This window comes from Mesocricetus auratus, unplaced genomic scaffold, assembly GCF_017639785.1.
Source record: "Mesocricetus auratus isolate SY011 unplaced genomic scaffold, BCM_Maur_2.0 Super-Scaffold_100004, whole genome shotgun sequence".
Classification (NCBI taxonomy): Eukaryota; Metazoa; Chordata; class Mammalia; order Rodentia; family Cricetidae; genus Mesocricetus; species Mesocricetus auratus.
In genome coordinates this window covers 28,952,531-28,979,780 of record NW_024429189.1, presented here as the reverse complement: position 1 = coordinate 28,979,780, position 27,250 = coordinate 28,952,531, and the positions used below count along the sequence as shown (strand labels likewise).

The 27,250-nt window shown below is 39.5% G+C and overlaps 2 protein-coding genes across 17 annotated transcripts in view; one reads left to right on the top strand and one right to left on the bottom strand.

Moving 5' to 3' along the window:
* Window positions 1–2,099: 2,099 nt before the first annotated feature.
* Window positions 2,100–25,595, bottom strand: LOC121140149 (circumsporozoite protein-like). The gene is made up of 3 exons (XM_040744859.1): window positions 25,505–25,595; window positions 7,244–8,005; window positions 2,100–2,242 (listed from the first exon to the last, which is right to left on the bottom strand). The coding sequence occupies exons 1-2, from the start codon at window positions 25,593–25,595 to the stop codon at window positions 7,278–7,280; spliced, it is 819 nt and encodes a 272-aa protein (XP_040600793.1). The 3' UTR covers window positions 2,100–2,242; window positions 7,244–7,277.
* The window catches only part of Baz2b (bromodomain adjacent to zinc finger domain 2B), a 203,370-nt gene continuing 183,376 nt past the window's right edge, over window positions 7,257–27,250 (top strand). For 15 of the 16 annotated variants that reach the window (XM_040745419.1, XM_040745418.1, XM_040745416.1 and 12 more), the window contains exon 1: window positions 7,257–7,377. The gene's annotated coding sequence lies outside the window, so the exon portion shown is untranslated. The remainder of the gene's footprint in view (window positions 7,378–27,250) is intronic. The other variant, XM_040745407.1, reaches the window with a different exon arrangement.

Genomic DNA, 27,250 nt, shown 5'->3' with positions numbered 1-27,250 from the left:
AGTTTTGTGTTCTCGGTGGCTGCTGCGAACTGAACATAGGCTCTTACATATGTCAAGCGTATGTTCTACAGTGAGCCATATCTCCAACCGTCATTAGTGTTTAAAAAGGACACAATTAGTTCTTCTTCTGACACCAAACACAAGTTCATCATTCATGTTTGTATTTTGCTCATCGGGGGGGGGGTCTCCCTTTTTTCTATAAAGTTTACTTGATGTGATGAAATTCAACAGGTTTTCACTTTATTGTATATGATTTTGACATGGCTAGGAGGAATTCTATTGTTCTCCACTACAAGATATACATTTTATATCCAAACATCTGAGCTCTCTGAAAATTAACTTTTTTTTTTTTTGACTTTTCGATGCAGAGTTTCTCTGTGTAGCTTTGGAGACTGTCCTGTAATGACACTATGCTCTGTAGACCAGGCTGGCCTTGAACTCACAGAGATCTGCCTGCCTCTGCTTCCTGAGTGCTGGGATTAAAGGCGTGTGCTACCACTGCCAAGCTGAAAATTATTCTTGGAAGGATTGAAGTTTACCTTTTTCTGTATGGAAACTCAGTATTCAAAGGGTTAGTTAGTTCAGTATTAGTTAAAAGTCCATCTGTTTCTCACTGCTTTGAAACACACCTTTTATCCATGTTAGTTTTTTGTTGTTATTTGAGTGAGCTTCCCATTCTTGTTCATTATCAACCATTAAATTATAAATATTTTATAATAATTCAATACCTGATACCATTGCTCCACTCTTCTTTAAGGCTTCATTTTCCCTATGAATGTTATTATCTGTTTTTGCTTATGATAGTATTTACCACAAAAACTTTTAGAGAGGAAGTAAGGGGGAGGAAGGGAAGAAGATTGGATGGGAGGAGGTAATGTATTCCATCCATGTCACAGGAATCTCCTCTTCCCTCTAAAGTTGGGTATATAAATTTTAAAAAAGCTTTACACTTGGTTTTGGTGGATACCATTAAAAAAATAAAAAGCCTGTAGATAGAACACAGTGTTAAATTCTGATTTTGAACTTATGACTTAGATTTTCCTATACATTCTGAACTGTAGGTAATGACCTCAATGTTTCCCCAGCTCCCTAGGCTAGAAATCCCTCTAGCCCTCCCTTTACTCATTCTTCGCTTTAATTCTGATGTCCTCTAGTTAAGTTGAAAATCTGTCCCAAATTATCTGAGTTTATGCCTCCAATGCCACTACACTTTACAATGTTTCTTGTGAGTTGCTTATTTTATTTATTTTGATATAGAGTCTTGCTGTGTAAGCCACGCTGGCCTCAGACTTGTGGACGCCTTCTCCCTCGGCCACACAACTGCTAGGATGACAGGCTGCACCACCATTCTAAACTAGTTAAGCAGTCTCTCCCCACTGCGGCTTATCAGTTGCACTGCCTGTGCCGTTGCTATTCCTTTAAACCAAAGCTAGCCATGAGACTCCTTTACTAACATTTGTTGTCTCTCAGGATAAACTCACCCTCCTTACCATGTAACTCATGTTTCAGTTTTAGATGCCAGCCACCTCTTCTGGCTTCACCCCCATCATTTCTTCATCCATTTCTCTGTCATTTCTTCACTCCTCACACTGAGTTTGCCTATTTAACTGCATTTCTTTTTTTATTTCTATTTATTTTACATCCTCCCCCCCATCCTCCCCTCTCAGTCGCACTCCCACATCCCCTCCCTTCGACTCCCCAAACTCATCCTCTTCTGTCTCCATCCAGGAAAGGGCAGGTTTCCTATATTAATTGCATTTCTTAATTTTATTTTATTATTACTATTTTGTGTTTTCAAGACAGGGTTTCTCTGTGTAATCTTGGTTGTTCTAGAATTCACTTAGTAGGCCTTGAACCCAAGGGATCTACTGCCTTTGCCTCCCAAGTGCTGTGGGATTGAAGGTGTGTGAAATCACAGCCCATATTGATTGCATTTCTTCTCAAAAATGGATCCTTAGACTACCTCTCTCCCCTCAATTCCAAACTTCTTTTTGTCAGGGAAACTCTCACTATGAGACCTCGTTCATATGTTGTCTTTGATAAAGCTTTTGAATGTTTCATAGTCAGAATTATTAACTCCATTTTTATTCTCACAAAACTTTGTCATTTGTGTCTTTATTAAATGGTTTGTCTCTCAGGAATTCCATGCTTTCAACATCAATAGAAAGTGAGTTCTTCATATTTCTGCAGCTTCTAGTACAGTGCATAGTATACAGCAAGCACTCAAATGTTTGATCAATGACTGAAAACAAAGAAAGCTTCATTAGTGACTGAAACAGAATCAAGGTATGACTTTGGACAGCTCTGTATACTATTTAGAGCAGTGGTTCTCAAGATTCCTGATGCTGTGATCCTTTAATATAGTTCCTCATAAAATTATTTTGTTGAACCCGGTGGTGGTGGTGGTGGTGGTGACGAAGCATGCCTTTAATCTCAGCACTATTGAGGCATCGGTAGTCAGATCTCTGTTGAGTTCCAGGCCAGCTTGGTCTACAAGAGCTAGTTCCAGGACAGGCTCCAAAGCTACCCAAGGAAACCCTGTCTCAAAAAACCTAAATAAATAAATAAATCTTTTATTTTGTCTGTCTGTCTATCTATTTTTTTGTTTTTTTGAGACAGGGTTTCTCTGTATAGTTTTGGAGTCTGTCCTATAGACCAGGCTAACTTTGAACTCACAGAGATCCTCCTGCCTCTGCCTCCCGAGTGCTGGGATTAAAGGTGTGTACAACCAATGCCAGGTTTCTTTTGCTATTTTTTGTTTTGTTTTGTTTTTACGAGACAGGGTTTCTCAGTATTGTTTTGGAGGCTATCGGTCCAGCCCGGCCTCGAACTCACAGAGATCCGCCTGCCTCTGCCTCCCGAGTGCTGGGATTAAAGGCGTTCACCTTATGAATAGTAAATATCTGATTGATATTCTACCACAGAGGGGTCATGACCCATAGGCTGGGAACCTCTGCTGTATTGTTTTTTTCTTTGTTCAAACTGAATTCTTACTTGTATGGGAACCATTGGCAGTATTTATTCACAGTAATACACTGGATCTCTCCACATCTCTGTCTACCTAGTTCTAAACAGATGCTGCTTTATGGAAACAAGTACCAAGTGCTAGTTCACAATGGTGCCACAATTAGTCTGTAACGCAGGCAGATTGTATATACAAGTTCAGAATTATCATAAGATTAGAAAAGATGACTCCATCATTAAATCCTCTCACAATTGTGCACACTAGGCTAAACTAGGTGAGCAGAAGACAAAGTGCTGTGGGAACTGAATTATTGTATAACTAGAGTAATTTTATCTGATTTTTCTCATCTCTGTGAACTAATCAATGGTTGAATTGGTAAACATGAAAAAGGAATGACATGATCTCAACAAGACATGAAGCATAGCTTTGTTTTTGTTTTGTTTTTTCTCTGTATCGTTTTGGAGTCTGTCCTGGAATTCGCTCTGTAGACCAGGCTGGCCTTGAACTCACAGAGATCTACCTGCCTCTGCCTCCCGAGTGCTGGGATTAAAGGCATGCGCCACCAACGCCCGGCTTGAAGAATAGCTTTGTAAGGTGTTAATTACTTGGAGTAATACACCTTAAGATTCCAAATAAATCATTACTTTAAAGTATAAGTTTAAAAATAGAGGCTAAATTGTTCAGGTGTGGTGGTGCATGCCTTTGATACTCATACTGGGAGGCCGAGGCAGGTGGACCCCTGTGAGTTCCAGGGCATCCTTGTCTCAAACAAAACAATATATATATAGGATATATTGGATAAGTAATTCATTTCTTTTTTGTTTGTTTGTTCGTTTGTTTGTTTGTTTGCGAGGTAGAGTTTCTCTGTATTGTTTTGGAGTCTGTCCTGGAACTCGTTCTGTAGACCAGGCTGGTCTCAAACTCACAGAGATCCACCTGCCTCTGCCTCCCGAGTGCTGGGATTAAAGGCGTGTGCAACCAAAGCCCGGCAAGTAATTCATTTCAGTGACCAAATAACATGAAAGACATTTTAGTATTAAAATGTTTTTACTATTGACATGAAAATATAGAAATTTGTTTATAATTTTGGGAGTCAGCTATTGATTTCCACCAAACTTTGCTTTTGAGAATGCCACAAAAATATTTGTGGGATTAGACAGGAAACTCTTGATAAGCTTTCAAATGTTCTGAGAAGACATTAAAGTTAAAGTTTTTCACTAAAACACTTTTCTCTTGTGTTCAAATCTTTTCCAGATGACAAGGCTCATTTTGTTGTAAGTCATAACCAGGGAAAAGACAACTTTTTTGCTACTGGTGGATTCAACTTAAATTGCATGTACAGACTTTTTTTTGTTTTTTTGCTTTTTCAAGACAGGGTTTCTTTGTGGCTTTGAAGGCTGTCCTGGAACTAGCTCTTGTAGACCAGGCTGGTCTCAGAGTTACAGAGATCCGCCTGCCTCTGCCTCCCGAGTGCTGGGATTAAAGGTGTGCGCCACCAACACCGCCCTTTGCATGTATACACTTTTTTTTTTTTTTTGGTTTTTCGAGACAGGGTTTCTCTGTGGCTTTGGAGGCTGTCCTGGAACTCGCTCTGTAGATCAGGCTGGCCTCGAACTCACAGAGATCCGCCTGCCTCTGCCTCCCAAGTGCTGGGATTAAAGGCGTGCGCCACCAACGCCTGGCTGCATGTATACACTTTTAAGACATTTTGAACTCTGGTTCTATAATCATCCAAAGAAATGATACCCTTTTATAATAACTAATGATTACACACACACACACCACACATATATATATTATGTATGTTTTCACAATCTATTATAAAAAATTACCATAATTTTCCCCATGGGTTTTTTCCCCCTAAAAGCAAAGCAATATAACTTACATATCCTTATGAAACTCATTATTTGGGTACCAACTTAGCATTTATAAATCAAATTTTACTTTAAGTAGAATGACCCTTTGGGCTGTACATGTCATGGTGCACCACTCCTCTGGATTTAAGAACTGCATCCCAAGTCAACTCAGAAAACCAAGATAACTCGAAATCAGCCTAAACTGATAACTAGGCAAAGTGTCAGTAACATATACTAAAATAGCAACATTGAACTCCATGTACAGAAATATCACTAAATTCCATTTGAGTAATGACCACCACTACAGAATTATACAGAACTTTTATGAATGTGATTTAGGATCATAGTCTACATATTTACACTTATTCTATTTTTCATGTGGACATTATTAGTAAATTTTGAGACGTGGGATTGTTGACCTAGTCATACATGTCTAAAGCTTGGCCTCTGAGTTAATTAAATATGAGTTAATAATATATTGTAAGGAAATTATTGTCTTTATTACAGTTATTAGGTAGTTACTGAAATTATAGTTTGAAAGGAATGCAGAGCATGGAAAACTCAGGATTAAATTATGCATTTGAACCTTAGGCCAGCTTTTCCTATAGAGACAGTTTTCTGCTAAAAGAGAAATTGTATGTCATTGAAATTAAATGCTTTTCTGGGGATGGAAGATTCCAGTTTTTAATGAAATTACTGAGTGTGGTGTAGTGAAATGATTAAAATCTGTATTCCGGGAATGTGGCGGGAGAAAAAAATCAATACGTGCTAGCACAGCTTTGCTGCTCAATGTGAACCCTAGGATTGAAATAAACTACTACAAAATAATAATTAAAAACATATCAGCACATTAATTTATTTAGCATCAGTCTCCCGAGACATCATCTTCACTAATTTTTAGCATACATTACTATGTAATGAGCAGCGTCTTTTCAGATGCCCCTATTAGACAGGCAGTATCTCTGCCCCTCCCCCAGGCTCCTGCCTGCAATCATTGTACTTGCGCTTATTATGTTACAAATGACCGAGGTAAGGCTGACATTCTCCGTGCATGCAGAAAGACCTAGTCTGCCAGCTTTTTTTCTTCCTAATGAAGCAGCTTTGTGAAATCTCCCCATGTGTTAATACTAATGAAGATCCTCCAGCACAATTAAAATCACAGCCAGTGGTTGAGGAGGAAACATAAAACAATAGCATCTTTTAAGATACATCTAGCCATATGTGTACGCATAAAATAATGTATGGGCAAATTATTCTTCAATAACTAAATTTTTACTTGGTCTTCATCCTGAAAACCAAATTACCTAATTTGTAATTATAGAAACTTCAAGACTTTATTGTGTTCTTAAGGGGGAAAACACCTTAAGAATATTTTTTAAAAATTACCTTTCTTCCTCGTTAATAAAGTGTACCATGGTTATGAATTTTTCTTTTTCTTTTTAATCGTTTTTAGGAGGCTGCGGGTACACTGTTGAAGGGAACGGGCTGCACTTTCCCTTTAGTTTAACTTGATTGGCTGAAGGGAACTGGGGAGTGGAAGGGTAAAAACTGAGTCAGCTGGCTGAAATTCTGGGGATCAGATACTACACAGCGTGTTTAGTTGGTAATGGGCAACTGGTCTTTTAAAGTGTTTTTAGTTCTTACAGTTAAACTAGTTTTTTTTTTCTAACCGACACTAGAAAAAAATGAGATTACGGCTTACAATTTATACCAATAACTGCAAAAGGACTTAGTTTAAAGTCTTTAATTTGAATCTTAATTTTGACTCAAACCATGAACATTACAATCGGTTTTACTCCTTGGAAAAGCAGTGGTATACCTTGAGATCGCCTTGCGCCCTGATTTTTGAGTCCTAGCATGCACAAATTCTTGGCACATTAATTTAGCTTGTAGGCTCCAACGCAATTTCTAGTTTACAAATATAAAAGTTGGTGAAGATGGCTAATCTATGTTCCTTAATAGTCTGTTTACGTTTTTTAAAAAATTGCATATTCAGTTCTGCCCCCTCCCCCTTTGAAAAGCAAAACAAAACATTTAAGTTTCTTAACTTTTTCCTGGGACGAGGAGCGGTGCAAACTCAAAGATACAGTATTCTTGGAATGAAGAAGCAGCCCCCTCCCTTGGCTCCTTTTAGAGCTGATAGGTCATTTATTATTGGAACTGAAATGGTATAAACAATTCTCTCGCTCTTTTTCCCCTTGTTAACAGCAACTTTCATTGTTAGAGAGAGGAGAGAGAGAGAAGCCTTGTTGGTTGACGTCACTTGGTTCATGAAGCCTTCGCCTAGAAGTGAAGCTGCTGAACAAACCTTGAGAAGAATCATCTCCTGCTTCAATCTGCTGCTGGATAGGAACTAATCAGAGAGAGAGCGGCGGAAGACGGGGACGGAGGGAGCCAGGGCTTTCGCGATCACGGATCTCACCTCCATTCCAACTCCCTAGACTTTCTTGCAGAAATTAGAAGAGAAATAAGGAGGCGGTGGGGATTCCGAAAAGCTTAACCTGCACCCGGGAAGGGCGAAAATCCCTTTCACCGGAACTCAGTTCGAAAGTGAAGGTGAGTTTGAGAGCCAGGGTGCGGGGGTGCGGGAGAGGTGGGATCCGGGCGGAGAGCGGCGGCTGCGGGCTGGAGCCCTCCCGAGGCGCCCGCCGCTGTTTACCCGCGCCGCCTGGTGTGTCTCTTTGTTGTGCGGGCAGCGACGCCGCGGTGGCTCTGGGGTCCCGAGTAGAGTCCCGGGCGGAGGGCGCAGGGACCTGGTCCCGGGCGGGGTGGGGGTGCGGGCTCGGCGGAACGGAAACTTTGCTGGGAGTGCGGGCGCGGGACCGGGTGGCCGGGCCTCGTCCCTCCATTGTGCCTGCCGCCCTCACCGCCGGCCTCGCGGCGTTCTCCTGGCCTGCCCGCTGCGGCGCCCCGCGGGACAGTTGGCGAGGCCCCTGCCCTGCCCGCCTCCGCCCCCGGTTCGCAGCCTCGCGCCCGCGCCGCCGACCCGCGCCAGGCCGCCGGGTCTCCGGAGCCGGGTGGGGGTGGGGCTGCGGCCCCGGGCGCCGGGTACCTGGCAGACCGGGTCGAGCGGGCTCTCCGCGCCCCGGGTCCCCGGCGGCCTGGCCAGCAGGTCCCGCCGCGGCGGGCTGGGCTCCCTGCCCTCGGTCTCCGCGCCCTCCCCCGCGATGCCCCGCTCCCTCCCCTAAAATAGTTCGGCGAACCCCAGAATTGGGATTTGGAAAGGCTAGGAAGTGTGCGGAGACTCGGAGCCGGCCCTGGGGGTGGGGGCTGGCTCCGCTGCCCCTCTCTCTCCTCGGTATTTATCTTTTGTGTGTTGTTTCCTTGTAAAGAGAGAAGCAGCTGCAGTCCGTGGCCGAGTTGTTGAAATTTATCCCTTTGTGTATATTACAATATCCTCCATTTTTCCCCCTGTCCTCTAAACAACAAGCGTTTCGCCATCTTGGGCAATTTTTATTCCCAAGTCTGTCTCTCTCTCTTTTAATTTTTAAGGAAGGGGAAGAAGCAATAGAAATGCAAAAAGTGTGTGTGGATAAGGCTCAAAGTTTAGGGACGGTTCAGGGGGCCATGTGACGTCATGTAAACTTTATCAAGAAAATTTCCTTCCCCAAAGTGTGTGTGTTTTGTTTTGTGTTTTCCTAAAAAATTTCTCGTTTTATGGAATCGTGTAAGTTACTGTGTAAGCCTACTGATAAGTTCTGAGATTTTTTTTTTTTTTTGCATTCAGAACGACTCGCAAAATCCACACATTTAATGTTTGGTAGCAATAGGAAGATTATTTTAAAAAATGATCAAAACTTTTATTGTGCCACTTAGTGTTCACCTAGTTTTGTGCATTCAGTTTTTATACTTTAAATTTTCAAGTGTGTTTATAACAATTACTTCCTTTCTTATGTGGTACCACAGATTTAACAAATTTAGATTAGTTAATATATACATATCTTAGGTTATGTACCTTCCCTTTTGTAGTTGTGGTCTAGTCTTTCGCGTTTTTTTTTTTTTTTACATTTTAAAAGAATATCATGAGATTCTTGATGCTTTTACATTTTAGTAGTAAGTATTAAAGTCAAAAGGTTGGCAAAAAACGTAGTTTAGCATATAAGAGGCAGAATTAACTTTAAAAGATAATTTGAAATCTTTTGCTGTAAACTTTATCAACCATCATAATAATAATGATAAAAAGTACTATTAAATTGGTCTAAAATAGCTTTTCACCTTACAAAAAGTTGAGCTGGTCACATGACCACACTTAATGATACACTCACTGACGAGTATATAAATAGGCACAGTAAATTGAATGGGAAAGTGTAATTCTGTCTCCAGTAGTCATTTTCAGTCAGCATATTTACATCTCTTCTAACAAGGACATGAAACTGTCTGTCTTTAATTTGCATTCCCTTTGTCTTCTGTGTTGGGGAAAAACACTGACTACAATGAACTTAAAGAAAGCTAATAGAAAAATTCTAAATACATTAAGATTTTCTAATATATGAAAACTTACATTGTAAATGGTATGTTTTAAATTTCTGTAATATTCCTTGCTGTTTTCTCTTATTCAGAAATTTGCTATATGTAAAATGTTACATAGAAATCTTGACCAAATTGAATGTCTGCTATTTAGTGAATTGTAGGTAGGTGAAAAATGTTTAAATAGTTAAAAGCACATAGAACAGATGGTTCTAAATTATACATGCAACAAAGGACCAGAAGATTTGGCAGATTATAAATGGAAGCAACAGAGGATAAGCAGTTTAAGAAAATGGTAGTTAAGTACGGTGACGTCTCACACCTATTGTAAACACTGCTGCACAATCAATAATTTAGATGACATTATGCATTTGTGTGTTTCAGAAGAAAAGTAAAATTTTACAAATATTTGAAGCAAATGAGTGTAAAAAAATTTTTAAGCTATGGTGACAATTTTTTTTATGATACCAGATTGTGTGTTTTCAAAACTGGAATTTATATAAAAGAACTTAATGTGGTCATATAATGATTTTCAGAGAAATAGGAATAGGTTCATATTTTTAAATCTAGATAATCTGTACTATTGTGGGTTAAACTAATAACATTGACTATGTTAACCTGTGCATTCACTCTTTATACTAGTGAAAACAGTATCTTAACTGCTCAGTCTTGGGAAATGCATTGATTACAATCCTGTCTGGCCTCATTTACTAAATAATATGGAGTGAAAGGATATATTTTAATTTTAATATTTGAATTTTGTACATATGTTATGATACTGACTTGATGACTATAGTTTACTATTTATAAATTAAAAATTTTGAGTAGTTATGGTCTGTCTGGAAGAATGAATGTAAGTGTATTTGCTTTTTCAAAAAGCATGGAATATCTATAAAAAGTCTTGAACTTTGCAGAAATTTGTCTTTAGCTTCTGTAAGCCACTATTTAAAGTACATATAAACTGTAATGGAGAGCTGGGTTTCTGATTCTGTTTCCCTTTTCCCCATTTCTTTGTTTGCATGTTTATTGTAGAATTGCAGTGTAAAGGAGCAGATGTTTTGCCAAACATCCTGATGTGTTGCTTTTTCTTATGGGAGGGCATAGCTGCTCCTTCTGATGCATCAACTTGACAGCTGGTTGATTTCATGGAGCTGCTAAGAAGCCATTAGTGGTGTCATTGAATTGAAACAGAACAGTCACCCCCAGCTTGAACTGCAATTGTTAATGTCTTTGTTGCTACTTTTGTGTTACTATACAAGATGTGGGATACCACAGTTGCACTGAAGTTCAAGGTTTTTGCCTTATCTCCTTGAGTTAGTGGAAGGTAGTGCATTAGACCTTGGTGACTCATAGATTTAAAGTTTTCATGAAAGAAAGGGTTTCTGGGTGTTTGAACTAGCCCTTCTTAGAAAACTACTAAAAAAAGAAACACAGCATAGTACAAACAAAATCATAAGGTGGTATTGACCCCTGTAAGGAATTATGTAATCAGGGTTCAGTGATTTTTAATATACTTAATTTCCTGAGGGATTAATCAAATTGTCTAGTAAGTATTTTAGGAGGTTTTTAATTACATAAAATTAAATATTTTGAGTAATAAAGTCTTAAAATATTGTGGTTTATTTAATAAATATTGGCTCATTTGGCTTAATGTTTCTTTAAACTTTTACTGTGGGAAATGATCAAAAGAAATAATTATTGGCAAACAGACCCTTTTGCTTGTAATTTTCTAATGAGACCAAAATGCTCTTTAAAAATTCATAAGGTTGTTCTAAATTATTCTCCTAGTAGTTATTTAATGGTTTTCTTAAACTAAAATCATGTTTTATTGTGGAAATAGCATTGTTTGTTTCAAGAGGCAAGGTCTTGTCTTTAACTCTCCAGCTTCCATTGAAGTCTACCCGTGGCTTCCCGAGGGCTGTCATCACAGGCTTGTGCTATTTCTACCTGTAGCTTCAGTTCCTACAGAACTCAGTATTCCAACCATGTCATTATCCTGGTGGCCCTGAACTCTGTGCTTTTTCTGATTATTTGCATTATTTTGTTGGTAGGAAGAGAAATAAGGAGGAAAGGGTAAGAATAAATACTATTAGTCTCAGTAGACGCAAGTATACTGAGGGTGAGATGGTGCCAGAATGCAGTATATTTTATTGTTTTGTCAAGAACTTTTTTAGACTCAATATTTTTTCAAAGTTTTAGATGTTTTGTTTTGTTTTGTTTGTTTGTTTGTTTGTTTGTTTTGTTTTTTTTTTCGAGACAGGGTTTCTCTGGCTTTGGAGGCTGTCCTGGAACTCTCTTGGTAGTCCAGGCTGGCCTCGAACTCACAGAGATCCGCCTGCCTCTGCCTCCTGAGTGCTGGGATTAAAGGCGTGCGCCACCAACGCCTGGCTAGTTTTAGATCTTAAAATAGAAAACAAATTTAACAACTCTTCAAAGAACATAGCTTACCTTAAAAAAAAATAGATACTTAAAATGTAAAACTGATCATTGGAATATGTAATTTGCTGAAATAAGTCCTATTGAGATTTCCTTATAAGATGAGCAAATTTTCAATTTGTATAAGACACCTCTGAGTGATTCTGGGATTACTTCCTGAAATCATAAGTTTATGGAGTCTTTGATTTTAGGGAAGTCAGGCATTACTAGATGATAATTATATTGAGGCAATGCAACATTCAAGCCTTTTTGTACTGTAGCCATAAAATTCTTTAAAAAGAAAATCATTCTACTGCCTTAGACTGTGTGACTCATTTTTGTAAAGTATTTATTTGTATTATTTTAAAGAGTATGTGTGTGTGTATGTGTGTGTGTGTCTTGCGCACACATGATGGGAGGATTTTGTGCGAGTGAGTACAGATGTCCCCAGAGGCTGGAAGAGTCAGAGGAGTCAGATGTCCTGGAGGTGGAACGCAAGCTTTTGTGACCCACCTAACGTGGTGCTGGGAACTGAACTGGGGTCCTCTGACTTGCTGAGTCATCTCTCCAGCTCTGTGACTCTATTTGGAAGGAACATAACTACTTTCCATGCATGTATGTATCAAGGCAGATAGTCACATAAACTAAATTATGGTAAACTGAGTTATTAAAAATAAACTATTTTAGGGGCTGGAGAGATGATCTGCTCAGTGGTTAAGAGCACTTGCAGCTTTTCCAGAGGTACTGAGTTTGATTCCCACAAACCACATGGTGGCTCACAACCATTCTGTAATGAGATCGGTGCCCTCTTCTGACCTACAGGCATACATGCAGGCAGAATATGTATGCATAATAAATAAATAAATCTTAAAAAAATAAAATAAACTATTTTAAAGAAGCATGGAAGTTTAATTCAGTGTTAGAGGCAGTATACCCTGCTATTTCAGTAGAGTTTTCAGCATAATGTTGTTAAGGGAGGACAATGGTGGACCAGTCTGTCTGTATGAGTTTGAACTTGAATTCACATGTTTTTCTGTTGCCCATGTTACTTTGAAACTGTGACTAGCTGGGTATGATGGCACACATCTTTAATCCCAGCACTTGGAGGCAGACAAAACAGATCTCTGAATTTGAGGTTTGCCTGATCTACAGAGCAAGTTCCATAGGAGAGCCAAAAAGCCAGGGCTACACAAAGAAACCTGTTTTGAAAAATCAAAAGAAAGAAACTATGGTTAATAAATATATTTAATTTGCAAAACAAGACAATTATAAAATATTAGGAACATCTGCTGAAAGTAGGGAAATTAAAAGAATTTATATGATTTTTAAGTCTACCTTGAGTGAGTGTTGTTTGATTTGTGATATCTCAGAAATTGAGATGTAAAATACTTAATAGTAGTCCAGATATACCACATGCTATTCATTATGAAGTTTTAAGTTGTCAGCTAAGCATCTACTTCTTAAAATTAATATGCTTTTATGCGAGTATAAAGTGAAATAGTTTTTATCACACATTTTGTTTTTGTTATATAGTTTTGAAAATAAAGTTTTAAAGTAGTTCTTGCATTAAAAATTTGAAATGTATATTGATCTCTGAATGACTTTCATTCAAGTAAAAATTGCCTGGCAGTGAGGATAAAAACAATGAAGGTAAGGTATCTATATAAACCCTTAACTAGTTTTGTTTGTGTAAGTATAATAGTGTAAGAAAGTATAATTAAAAGTATAATAAGTAATAATTAAGAAAGAGATACATGCTCTGAAGACAGTTTCTGCCCTGGTACCATCCTATATGTCTACATAATTGTGTATTTTTTCCCTCTTTCTGTTTTCTCCTCTTAACACTTTTCTACAAACATGCACTCATTAATCAAAGACTGTGCACTCCTGCTGAGGGCAGAGAGGTTCATCAAATTGGCAGTCAGCTTGGTGTAAAGAACGGTGTACTGAAGCTCTTAACTCACTGGGACATAAATAAATCTAAGGTCTTTGTATGCAAACCCTGGAGGTTAATACTGTATAATTCAATGTCCTGTCTTTGTTTTTATGATTGATGTTTTTAAATGTTTGAAGCTTAGTGCAAGTCTTCTAGTGGATCAGGTCTGCCCATCTGATTGGCTGTAGTGAGAAAGCATTAGGTTGTCAGAGGACTTTGGACTATGCTGCGGAGATTTTGATTTCCCCCCTGCAAGATCATTGTCATATTGCGTGAGCTGTTACAGGAATGTACCAATGATTGACATTCCCTGCTGTGATAATGGACCCAGTGCATGAAATGCCAATAGTTTGGTTCTATTTGTTCGGAAGCTTACTGCTATTTGTATCCTTAACAGAGCTAACATGGAGAACAAGCAAAACTACTGGGATTTCTCTGTAGAAATAGTGCTGGGGTTTGGCTTTAACATGAATTGGTTGCATATTCATAATTTAAGAACAGCTGGTTACAGCAAGCACATAGTCATTTGCAAGCTATTATAAACCATTCCACTCACATGGAGCCTGTGCTTGGTGATTTTTTTTTTATTGATCTACCTGCATTTAAAATCTAGTCACTGCTGCTATAGAAACTCTTCATTTTAGCTGTGTTTGCAACACAAAACAGCTTCAATTTTAAATAATCTATTTTAGTTAGATTTTGAATAAAACAAAGGACCTTAGAATAAAACAAGTATAAAAGGTTGTATCTTATCTGCAAAATATTTAATCTTGGCTAAAACCCAACCAGCCAACTAACAAAACCTAAATTATACAACCATTACAATTTTGGACAGTAAGATTTTATAATTTTGTCCAGATAAATAACTGAGTTGATTTTAGTTGAGAATTTTATTATTAATTATATTTTATTAGTTACATATAATTTGAGAAATGATAGATTGATATTAAATTATTCTGTAAAATAATGTCTTTCTTCTTAAGACAGGGTTTCTCTGTGGCTTTGGAGGCTGTCCTGGAACTAGCTCTTGTAGACCAGGTTGGTCTTGAACTCAGAGATCTGCCTGCCTCTGCCTCCTGAGTGCTGGGATTAAAGGTGTTCACCACCAAACATCCGGTGATAATGTCTTATGTAGAAAAGAGGAAGTACTTTTAGTTTATGGGTAGTGTAAAAACCAGATAAACAGTTGACAGGACTTTGCCACTAGATTAGAATAATGTGAAAGCTATATAGCCACCCCAATTTTTGGAAGTACTCGAATAAATTCTTTCTGTTTGAGGGTATCTTACAAATTTTAGAAGGTACCAGTTAATCCAGCTATCATAGCTTCCTGATTGTTGTCAGTCATAACTAGAAGCAGAGAAAAGAAGACCTCAATATTTGAAGCTTCCGATTAGAGCGGGAGAAAACTATGTGAATGACAAGGAGGAACGCATTGTTTTGTATATGTTACAATAAGTGCATACATGAGGGGTTCTCATGATGCTGGTATCCTGAGCTTCCCACACAGCATGGTGGACACTTGTGCCGGTGTTTGTCCCCATGCTGAAGTGATAAAGTAGCTCTCACACCTCAAGGTTGAGCAATAGTCCTAGAAGTGTATTTAGCTCTTTCTTGGCTTCACAAATGACTAGATATGCTGGTAATGTAACAGAATATATGGCCAGGTTTAATCTGGTTGATAATAGGTTGCCTTTTTTCTAAATAATAAATTCAGAGGTTATTAAAGGACAAGGTGTTACATTTTAGTTTAGAGTTGTATAGGATGACAATTTTTTTTTTTTTTTTTTTTTTTTTTGGAGGCAGAGTTTCTCTGTATTGTTTTGGAAGCTGTCCTGGAACTTGCTCTGTAGACCAGACTGGCCTCGAACTCAGAGATCCGCCTGCCTCTGCCTCCCGAGTGCTGGGATTAAAGTTGTGTGCCACCAACGCCTGGCCAGGATGACAATTTTATGCCATTATTTGGATTAGTCATTTTGTGAACTATTCTACATCCTTCCTTTGGACAATTGTCCATTCAGATAATCCTCTGCTCCACAGAGTTTCATCAATGAATAAACAAAGGAAATAAAATGATTTTGTTGTTTTGTTTTGCCTTGGGGATTGAACCCAGGGCCTCAGGTGAAGTAAAGGTTCAGTAAACCTGGCTTTCTCTTCTAAAATGGAGAGCCAAGCGACATTAGAGGTGGCACATGCCTCTAATCCCAGCACAGAGGCAGAGGATCTTTGATTCCAAGGACAGCCAGGCAGGGCTACAGAGTTCCAGGACATCAAAGGCTACACAAACAAAACAAAACAACAACACAAATAGATTTAGATGGAGAATTTCCCTGAGTATGTCACTTAAATGAAGGATTGGGATTTTGCCTTCCAGTTCTTATTACACAGGTAATTGAATGGAGAGAAGAAGCATGATGTAAATCAGTAAAACGTAAAATTTAGCATTTGCTTGAAAAAAAAAATGAATAGACTCAGCATCAACTGCAAGAGAATTTTAAATACTTAATGCACTTTTATTTTTGTAGTAATAACAGAGGGAAGAGAGGCGGTGACTGTAACTCTCCAAGTTTATTTGAACCCTTTGTCTAAGCATGCTTTTGAGAGCTATAGATAAAAGCTTAATGTAAGTTCAGAGTAGAAGCCAGGGAGATGTCTAAGGGAGTGAAAATGCTTGCTGTGCATGTCTGGCCATCTGAATGGGGACTGAATTCTGATCTATGCCATGTAAAAAGCATGATACAGTGGTCATGTAACCCCAGTATTTCTGTATCCAGACAGGGTGTGCAGACTAGCGGACTGGCTAGAAGATAGAGTGCATAGCCCAGTGACAGAAACAAGAGACCCTGCCTCAAGAACAAAGTAGAAGGAGGGAACCAACTCCCTCCAGGTTGCTTGCGCCCTCACATCGATACAGTGGCACACAATTGACTGCATTCATACAATAAGTCTTTTTGATTTTCTATGTAGCCCTGGCTGGAACTCACTATGTAAACCAGGTTGGCCTCCAGCTCAGTGATCCACCTGCCTCTGCCTCCCCCAAGTGCTGGGATCAGAACATCACCACTGCTTACACACAATAACTTTGAAAGATCAAAACAGGAGAGAGATGGCTTCTGCTTGGAATACTTTTAAAAGTCTCTTCTTTTGGGTAGCACTGAGTTAGTCAAAAAAGAATGAACTTGGAATACTCAGTGGTAAAGAGGGACCCAGCAAAAGGATGACAGTAGGAGCAAGCCCGCCAAAGCTATCCCACTGGGAACCTTAAGGGAGCTCTGCAAGTTATTTAGAGATGATCTCAACTTAAACCTTTTTCACCAGAAGGATGATATCATGGGAACTTTCCCTTCCATCCTTGCTTTCAGAGTTGACTGGCTTTCTTTGAAGAAAGTGGGTTAATGAGTCAGGCTTGACTCTGCAGGCCAGATTAAAAGCCTCCAAGCAGCAGCCTTTTCTGGTCAGAGGTATTTTGACCTTTTTATGATTATTATGATCTCGTTCTCTGCTTTTGTGATTTTTTTCTTTCTAATCTGCTGTTTATACCTGCTACAAACAGTGAACATAGTGACTCTAGACCTTTTTCTCCAGTGGTGGTGACAAGCTAACATAAGAGAATTTGACAGCACTAACTTGAGAAATATTTCTCTTTCTTTTAGGCAGACCAGCTGAGCAGCTTACCACAGCTGCCCATAAGGACACAATGCAACAATACATATCCCTTACTCTCAGTTACACCAATATGGAGTTTCAATAAAACTGGAAATGACGAGTCCCAGCGAGATGGCTGACGGTGCATGTCACCAAGCCTGATGACCTTAGTTTGATCCCCAGAACTGAATCCAAAGTTGTCCTTTGACCTCTACCTATGTACATGTATACACATACATAATGCATACAAAATAAAACAGGTAACTAAATAAAAACTTAAGAAATAGCATTGAGAACAGAGGAGTAATCAAATACTCAGACACAAAGGTATGAAAAGGTCTTGTACATAGTCTTGGTAGTTGGTAGAGGAGAGGAGAATGGAGCTCGGGGTGGTGTACTTGGCAAAACTAGGAAACTGCAGGAGTGTTTGGGAGCATATGCAAATGTTTCTATATTATGTGTGAAATGAGAAGTAGGAAAAAAGGCCTAATAGAATGTGACTAGAATTTCAGGTTTTACTTTGTGGTAGTTCAGGCTAGTCTAAAATTTGCCATTTTTCTCCCTCAGCCTTATGAGTATAGAGATTTTTTTTCAGATAAGTGTGTAATAACTTTAGTATCTTGAATTCAAGTTTTTCATTTTAATCCGAGAAACCTTTGTGAAATTTTTCAGCTTCTTACAAATTTTCATTTTTTAAGAAAATGGATATGTTCATGTGCTTGTGTATTTGAGTGTATGCACACCTGTGCCACATGTGTAGGTCAGAGAACAACCACAAATGTCTCATGTCTTGACCAACACATACATAGCCTAGTGCAGCCCAGCGTATGCAGCAAGGAGAGCTCAAGAAGACAGGGCATGCTAGGCTAGCCTGCTCCAAGCTTCCAGGAGGTGCTATGCTCACCTTTTATCTGCCCATGGGAGCACTAGGACCAGAGAATGCTGTGAGTGGGGTAGCAGAAACTTTGGAATATAAAGCCACTTGGAAAAGAATAAGCACGGTAAAGAAGCTATTGCAGTCATGATACAGGATACTCGGCCTTAATCCCAGCTACACTTAGTGAATTTACTGAGGAAATTCCTACTTCAGACACACATAATTGACAGGTGGGAGAAGTATGCCTATTAAAAAGATCTGGCCAGGTGTTGGTGGCACACGCCTTTTATCCCAGAACTCAAGAGGCAGAGGCAGGTGGATCTCTGTGAGTTCGAGGCCAACCTGGTCTACAGAACCAGTTCAAGGACAACCTCCAAAACAATACAGAGAAACCCTGTCTCGAATAAAAAAAAAAAAAAAAAAGAAAGAAAGAAAAAAAATCTGTATTAGAATTACCAGGTTTGTTTTCACTTAAACCTTTTACTAATGTGAGTTCTATAAAAACAAATGAGATTAATGGTCTTCATATGTGTATATGATACACCTTGACCATTTCACCATGTGTATTACCCTCATTCTCCTGCCTCCCACTGACCCTTTCCCTGTCTCACACAGTCAGTCCCCCTTCTGCTTCCATGCCTTACATAAAGTGAGGAGTGCCTGGAAGTTACTGTGCAGGCCATGCTGTCCTCAGACTTGCAGTCTTCCTCTGACTTCTGGTGCTGGGATTACAGGCATGCATCTTTCCCAGTTGTGTCTCATGTCTAGATTCTGCATATAAGTTAAAAAGTGATAATTCTTCTGAATACAGTTTATTTCACTTACTATAGTCTCAGTTCTATCCTCTTTCCTATAAGTGATATGGTTTTGTTCTTTATAACTGAATAATACATCATGGTGTGTATGTGTGTGTACGGGGTTGGGGAACAGAGGACAACCATGGATGCCACTTCTCAAGGATTGTTCACCTTATGGGAAAAGGCCTTTCACTGGGATCCATGGCTCAACAAATAGACTGGACTGTTAGTCAGTGAGTCCCAGGCTCTGCCTGCCTCCAGCTCTCTTAAGTGGTGTGTTGCTGGCACACACCATTATACCCAGCTCTTCATGTTGGTTCCAGGAATTGAGCTTAAGTCCTTATGCTTGCGGGGCTGGTATTTTATCGTCTGAACTATCTCCCCAGTTCCTATTTGTCCATCTATTAATTATATTATCCTTTTTCTGTGTAATACTTTTTTCTTTTTATTTATTATTTAATATTCTAATGTGCATATGAGTTTGGATTCATCCCCCATCCCTCTTCCTCCAATTCTTCTGCTATACTCCTCCAATTTTTCCCCAACACTCTATGTGGTTTCTCTTTTGTTAAATGAATACCAACTGAGTTTATTTAGTGCTGCCTGTATGTATATGGGTGTGGGACTATTCATAGGAACATTGGTAGCTCTCAGGGATTGTATCATTCAGAAAAAGCAACTCTTCCTCCCATTAACTAGTAGTCGTTAACTTCCAGTGGCCCCACCTCCAACCATGTTGGGATTTTGATTCGCTTGAATTTTATGTAGGTCTGGTGCATGCAGCCCCGATCTCTGTGCATTCATGTGTGTCACTGGGCTGTCAAGTCCTACAGAAACTGTGTTTCTAGGATATCCACTCTCTCTAACTCCTCCAATCATTCTGTCCCCTCTTCCAAGATAATCCCTGAACCTTGTGGGGAGAGTGGGATATAGAAGTCCTTTTGGGAGCTGAGCAGTCCACAGTCTAATTCTCTGCACACTGTCTGGTTTTTAACTCTCTCTATAAATCGCCATCTGCTGGAAAAAGCAGCTTCTCTGATGAGAGTTGAGATCATGGAACTATTGCTACACAAAGTAGGGATGTCCTATAAACTTTATTGAGGGAGACGACACATGAGAAGCCAAGAAAGACTAGAACCAAAGGTCCAGCATGCTGCTCTCCGGGAAGCAACTGGAACCCAAAGAGAGCATCTCCTTTCCCCTAGCTCTTATCGTTCCCCCCCCCCATGTTCTGTGGGTGCGTAAGATCTCTCCCTACAACTGTGTGTTCAAAAGAACTTTTATTACTGTGTCCACTTAGCAGGATAGGAGTTCTAGGATCTCCTATGGTCTATGACCTTGGAGTTTAATGATATGGGTTCCATCTTGTGGAGTGGGCTTTTCTGAATTCTGTGTATATTGTGGTTACTAATTCCCCGTTAGGTGAGTAGTTGACAAGGAGTTTCTCATATTTTGTGGCTCAGTATATTCTGGTGCTTGGTTTCCTTACTTTGCAGAAGTATTTTTAATTTGATAGATCTCCAATGTTAATTCTTATTATTTCCACAACTGTTGGAGTCCCATTGATAAAGCAATTGTTTTCCTGTAGTAGCTTCAAAGCTCCGGCCTTATGTTAAGGTTGCTAAGGTTGTTGATATGTTTTGAATTGATTTTTGCACAGGGAGGTCAGTAGAAGCCTGATTTCAGTTGTTTACATGTGGATACCAATCTTTTCCAGCACACATTTTTCTCCCTGAGACAGGGTTTCTCTGTGTAGCTTGGTAGACCAGGCTGGCCTCAAAGTCACAGATCTGCCTGGCATTAAAGGCGTGTGCCACCACTGCCTGTCTTCCAGCATCATTTGTTAAAGCTCTTCAATATGTGTTTGTAACACTTTTGTGAAGAAAATGGCTGTAGCTGTGTGAGTTTCTTTCTTAGTCCTCTGTTGCATTCTGCTGGGTCTGTATTTCTGTATCGTACCTGTACCGCACTCCCATTGTTACTATGCATGTAGCATGATATGAAATCAGGCATTGTGATAACTGCAGCATGATTCTGTGTGTTCAGAATTACTTTGACTATTTGGAAGGCAGCTATGCTCACCACTATACCACCAACGCAGGCTTACTTTGACTATTTGGAACCTTTTGTGCTTATATATGATTATTATGACTTTTTCGTATTTCTACAAGAGATGTCATTAGTGTTTTGATGGGAGTTGCATTGCTTCTGTAGATCACCTTTGGTAATATGGCATTTTTTGCAGTATTAATTCTGCCAGTACATGATTATATTAGGTGTTTTCATCCTGTGGTGATTTCTTTGTTTTCTTTCAGTGTTATAGAATTTTCATTGTCAGTGTGTTGGGTATATTTTTTTCCAGTTTTTTAGAGGCTATTTTAAATAGGATTGTTTTTTTGAGTTCTTTCTTGGCATGGTCAATTTTAGTATATAGAAAAGGTATTGATTCTTGTATGTTGACTTTGTATTCTGTTACTTTGCTGAAAGTTATTTCTGAAATCCAAGAGTTTTCTGGTGGAGTCTTCAGAAATTTTTTGTTTTAGTATGGAACACTCGTGCAAATAGGGATAATTTGATTTCATCCTTTCTTATTTGTATCCCCTTTGTCTCTTCCTCTTGCTTTATTGCTCTGTACAAAAATATAACACCTATGTAGACTAAGAATGGCAAGATTAGACCCTTCTCTTGTTTTGAATTAATTTTCACCCTGATTATGGTAGCACATGCCTTTAGTCCCAGCACTTGAGAGGCAGAGTCAGGTCGATCTCTGAGTTCAAGGCCAGCCTGGTCTACAGAGTAAGTTCCAGGACAGCCAGGGATATACAGAGAAACCTGTCTCAAAAAATCAAAAAAATAAGAAACTTCATTTTTTTTCTTTATTCAGTATAGTGCTGCCTATAGGTTTGGTATATATGGCTTTTTAAAAATCATTTATAAGCTGTGGAATTTTGTTGAAGCCTTTTCTATATTTATAAGATGACTGTGTGATTTTTTTTTGTCCCTGATTCTGTTTATGTGCTCTAGTATGATTTCTATATGCTGAAACAGTTTTATATCACTGGAGGTAGATGTAGATTTATATGGTATGTGTATGTGGGGGGGGGCACATGTCAAGGTGCATGTATGGAGATCTGTGGACAGTTTGCAGGTGTCCATTCTTGCCTTCCGCTAAGTGGGCTCCAGAGACCAAACTCAGGCCTCCAGGCTTTGGAAAAAATGTCTTTATCTGAAAAGTCATCAAACTGTCCCCATTTGTCTTTTTTTTCTGGTTTTTCGAGACAGGGTTTCTCTGTATTGTTTTGGAGGCTGTCCTGGAACTTGCTCTGTAGACCAGACTGTCCTTGAACTCACAGAGATCCGCCTGCTTCTGCCTCTTGAGTGCTGGGATTAAAGGCGTGTACCACCAATGCCTGGCTCTTAGTTTTCTTTTTAATTTACTCCATTTGTCTATTTTTGATTAACTGGTCTTGATATTTTTTTGAGTAGATGATTAACAGTAAATTTTTCTTGTGAGGTGCTGTTTTCTTTAAGTCTGATTTGCTGTAAAATTTCAGAAATTTGGGGTTGGAAAGATGACTCAATGGTTTAGAGCCCTCACTGCGCTTACAGAGGACCGGGCTCTCACAGCTGCCTGTAACTCCGGTTCCTGGGGATCTGATGCAGTCCTGACCTTTGTAACACCTGTGTGCACGTGGTGCACACACACACACACACACACTAAAAGTTCTTACAAAATTTCAGAAATTCTTTCACTTATGGAATTGATTTTTCATATGTGTGCACTGGGATTGAACCTCAGGATCAAGTTTTGTAAAATGGACTCTTTTTTTTTTTTTTTTTTTTTTTTGGTTTTTTTTTTTTCAAGACAGGTTTTCTCTGTATTGTTTTGGAGGCTGTCCTGGAACTCGCTCGGTAGACCAGGCTGGCCTCGAACTCACAGAGATCTGCCTGCCTCTGCCTCCCGAGTGCTGGGATTAAAAGCGTGCGCCACCAACGCCCGGCAAAATGGACTCTTTTTGGACTAGATTATGCTTTCTTGTTAGAAAGTTGCTTTGGAGTATGAATCGTCAGCATAGGTATATTTGTTTATAAATTGTGTAAACTTACTAATATTCTAGCAATTGATTTGTGGCTGTACTATACACACAGCATAGCCACAGTGTAGACAGGATAGGCTAGGTATGATATAATGTGATAGAAACAGTACTTTAAGATAGTTTGCTAATTGTGAAGGCCTTTTTGTTTGTTTGATGACCTCCTCCCCTCCCAACCCCCCCCCCCCCCCTTCCAGGATTTCTTTGTGTAGCCGTAGCTGCCCTGGCCAGTGTTCAGGAGCCGGTTCCCTCTTTTCACCAGGTGGGTTCTAAGGATCAATATTAGGTCAACAGTCTTGGCACCAAGTGACTTTACTCACTGAGCCATCTCACCAGTACAAGTAGAAGGTTTTTCTGTCTGTTTTTTGTTTTGGTTTATTTGGAGATAGGATTTCTCTGTGTAGCCTTAGCTGTCTTAGAACTAACTTACTTTGTAGACCAGGCTGACCTTGAATTGAGAAATCTGCTTGCCTCTGACTCCCAAGTGCTCGGATTAAAGGCGTGTGCCACTACACCCAGCAACTAGAAGTATTTTAAATTCTTGGGTCCCCCTACCCTCCCATAATCTTTGAAGCCCTTTTTTTCTTTCTTTTTTTTAAAATGAAAGTTGACTTGAAATAGTTAATTTAACTTGAAAATTTACCTCATGCATTTTGATTCTATGCATGACATTGCCCACATGAATAGGAACACTTCTTTGGGATTCGCTGTAGTATAGGCTCCACACTTTTTTCATCAATAGCTTTTGTATTCAAATGACCTCTTATAGCAATATAATGTTCAGGTACAGCACAATATTGATATTCTTGCTTAATTTTTTTCAGCAAAACAAATATGCCTGAAGTTGATAAACTCTTTCAAAAACAAAGAATAGTGGGTAATAATTTTAGTAGCAAGATTGTTTGTATATGGAATTGGCTAATTTGATTAGTTCTGCCAAGCAGATAACACAACAAAACAAGCAAACTGTTTGAGTTAGATATAAAATTCTAATTATCATGTCACTATTAAGGTATAGGTCATTAATAAGTTAATACTTACATGTAGTGGGCTTTTAAGTTTAACATGAAATCTTAAATTGTGGAGCACATGATTATTGGAAAGACAATATTGTGCATGTTTAACATAAATAAATGACTTTTTAAAAATATTTGAGTTCTATTAGGTGTGGTGGCTTACACCTGGAATTCCAACACTTAGGATGCTGGAACAGGAGAGTTGATGTAACTTTGACACCATCCTAGCCTATCTGCATAGTAAGTTTCAAGCGGCTTGAGCTACCAGGTGAGAGTCTTTTCACAAAACAGAAAGGATTAAAAACATGCTGGGAGAGGCAGGCGGATCTCTGTGAGTTTGAGGCCAGCCTGGTCTACAAAGTGAGTTCCAGGACAGCCTCCAAAGCTACAGAGAAACCCTGTCTCAAAAAACCAAAAAAAAAAAAAAAAAAAAAAAAAAAAAATGCTGGGTTTAAAAGCATGCATCACTTTACCCAGTTAATTGATCTCATAACCAAGTACTATTTTAGTTAAAAAAAAATCCAGTGTCCTTCGTGTAGACAGCATGGGAACACTAATAACTGCCACTTTCTCTAGGATTTCTTTGTTTGTTTGTTTGTTTGTTTGTTTGTTTGAGACATGTTTTCTCTGTGGCTTTGGAGGCTGTCCTGGAACTAGCTCTTGTAGACCAGGCTGGTGTCCAACTCACAGAGGTCCTCCTGCATGTGCCTCTCAAGTATTGGGATTAAAGGCGAGCACCACCACTGCCTGGCTTTACTAGGACTTCTAAATTTAGGAATTCACAAACCCACGTTTCCTCCTTCATCTGAGACTTTGGTTCCTATATTCACACGGTGTTCCGTTTAATAGGATCAGTGATGGGGGTCAGACTTCAGTTCCTCTTTCTAGTCTCTACCTCCCTGCCAGTTCTTATCATCTTGGCAAGTGACAACTTTATTATTTGCCACAAGAACACCTCATGGAGGGGCAACAAGATGGCTTCGTGGGCAAAAATCACTTTTGCTACCAATCCTGGCTGTTTGAGTTTGAGTCCTGGAACCTACCTAGTAGAAGCAGAGGGTAAGGTGGACTTTTTAAAAAAAGAGTTCACCAGACCCAAGATAAATGATAAATAGCCACCGCAGTCTTTCTGCTCCAGAAAATGTAGTCATTGCTATGAGCCAGCACCTCCTCTATCTTATAATGATTAAGGCTGCATATGAAACCACGCCCAAAGAGTGTGGCCACCACCACAAGTTCACTGGCAAGGCAAGATGCCACTGCAACCCCCCTTTTGCCTAAAGAAGAGGCTTTTAAGCCTGATACAAAAACTATATGCGGTGATAACAGACCATCCTCTAACCTCCACGAGTATCCAGCGTCGTGCTAGGTCTCCTCTGTAATGAGTAAATAGAACATTTCCTTTTAAAAGGAAAATGTTATTGGTGACTCCTTACCTACAGCCACATTTCCTTCTTTTTTGTCCGTCTTAACTCGTCGTAGCCAGGTTAATATCATCTCATACCCAGCACTGTCATCATCATTCATGACGTTGGCTCATGGAAGCCCTCTGACCTTTGAAGTACATCAAGCCAAGTGACTGGATTTTGGTTGTTTGTTTTAGTTTTTGCTTGTTTGTCTTTCAATATTGTTTGTTTTGTTTTTTGTTTTTGTTTGTTTTTCAAGACAAAGTTTCTCTGTGTAGCCCTGGCTATCCTGAAACTTGCTCTGTAGTCCAGACTAGCCTTGAACTCACAGAGATCTACCTGCCTCTGCCTCCTGAGTGCTGGGACTAAAGGCGTGTGCCACCACCGCCTAGCCTAAGTGAGCTTTTTAAAATCAAAGTCTGATGGTGTCAGTGTGCTCAGCCCACCCTGTGAGCTCCTTTAGTGACTGGAAGACTGGATGTGGCCCCTTTCATGCTATGCTTCCTCACATTTATAGAGAAGATCTTGTTAAGTGTTCCTGGCTGGCCTCGAGCTCGCTGTTCTCCTCCCTCAGCCTCCTTTGTGCTAGGATAGCAATCAAGAGTCACCATGTCCAACTTTACGTGCTTTCTTAATACTTCATCTGGTTGACTCTGGGCCAGCAAGACTAGCTTCTTGGTTTATTGGGCCAGGTTTCAGACATACCTTGCTCTAAGTTATTTGCATTCACTATTCTTTCATTGCTTTCAACCCCTTGCTCATATATCCTTCAATGTGACTTTACCTTGCCGGGCGGTGGTGGCGCATGCCTTTAATCCCAGCACTCGGGAGGCAGAGGCAGGCGGATCTCTGTGAGTTTGAGGCCGGGCTGGACCGACAGCCTCGAAAACAATACAGAGAAATCCTGTCTCGTAAAAACCAAAAAAAAAAAAAAATGTGACTTTACCTTAACATAAATTGCAGACTCCATCTTGCTTGCCTCTGTGTCTTTTTCCACTTTAATTTTTTCTCAAATATACTGCTTGTCTGTTTACATAACCAAGGTAAGACTCCCTTTTCATTTTTGTTTACTACCAAGTAAACAGCAACTGTCACATGATAGGTGGCATACTTTTTTATTTTGTGGAATAAATGAGTCAAATCACCAATTGTTTCTTTTTTCTCTTTCTTTCTTCCTTTTTTTTTTTTTTTTTTTTTGAAACAAGGTTTCTACATAGCCCTGGCTATCTTGGAACTCAATATGTAGAATAGGCTGACCTCTAACTCAAATCTGCCTGCCTCTGCCTCCTGAGTGCTTAGATTAAAGGTATGGGCCACCAAGGCCAGCCAGTAAAATCTTTTATTATCTTTATTTTACTTGATACTAAGCTGGGGAGTCTTCCCCTATTCCATTAGACACTATCTAGCTATACTTGCCTGGAACTCAGTATCTCCTAGCCTGAGCCTCCTCAGTGCTGGCATTACAAGTATGTGCTACTCTCCCCAGCAATGCTAAGATTCTTTTTTTGTTTGTCTGTTTTTGAGACAGGGTTTCTCTGTAGCTTTGGAGCCTGTCCTGGAACTCACTCTGTAGACCATGCTAGCCTCGAACTCCCAGAGATGCCTGCCTCTGTCTCAGGGAGTGCTGGGACTAAAGGTGTGTGCCACCACACCCAACTTAATTGATGTTTCTTTACAAGTATTTGAGAACTAAGACCAAGTTAGTAGAAAGTCAGAACTGTAGTACTGGTGTCCTGAGTGCTGCTCTTTTTAACCCTTTTATTAATATTTGTTTGT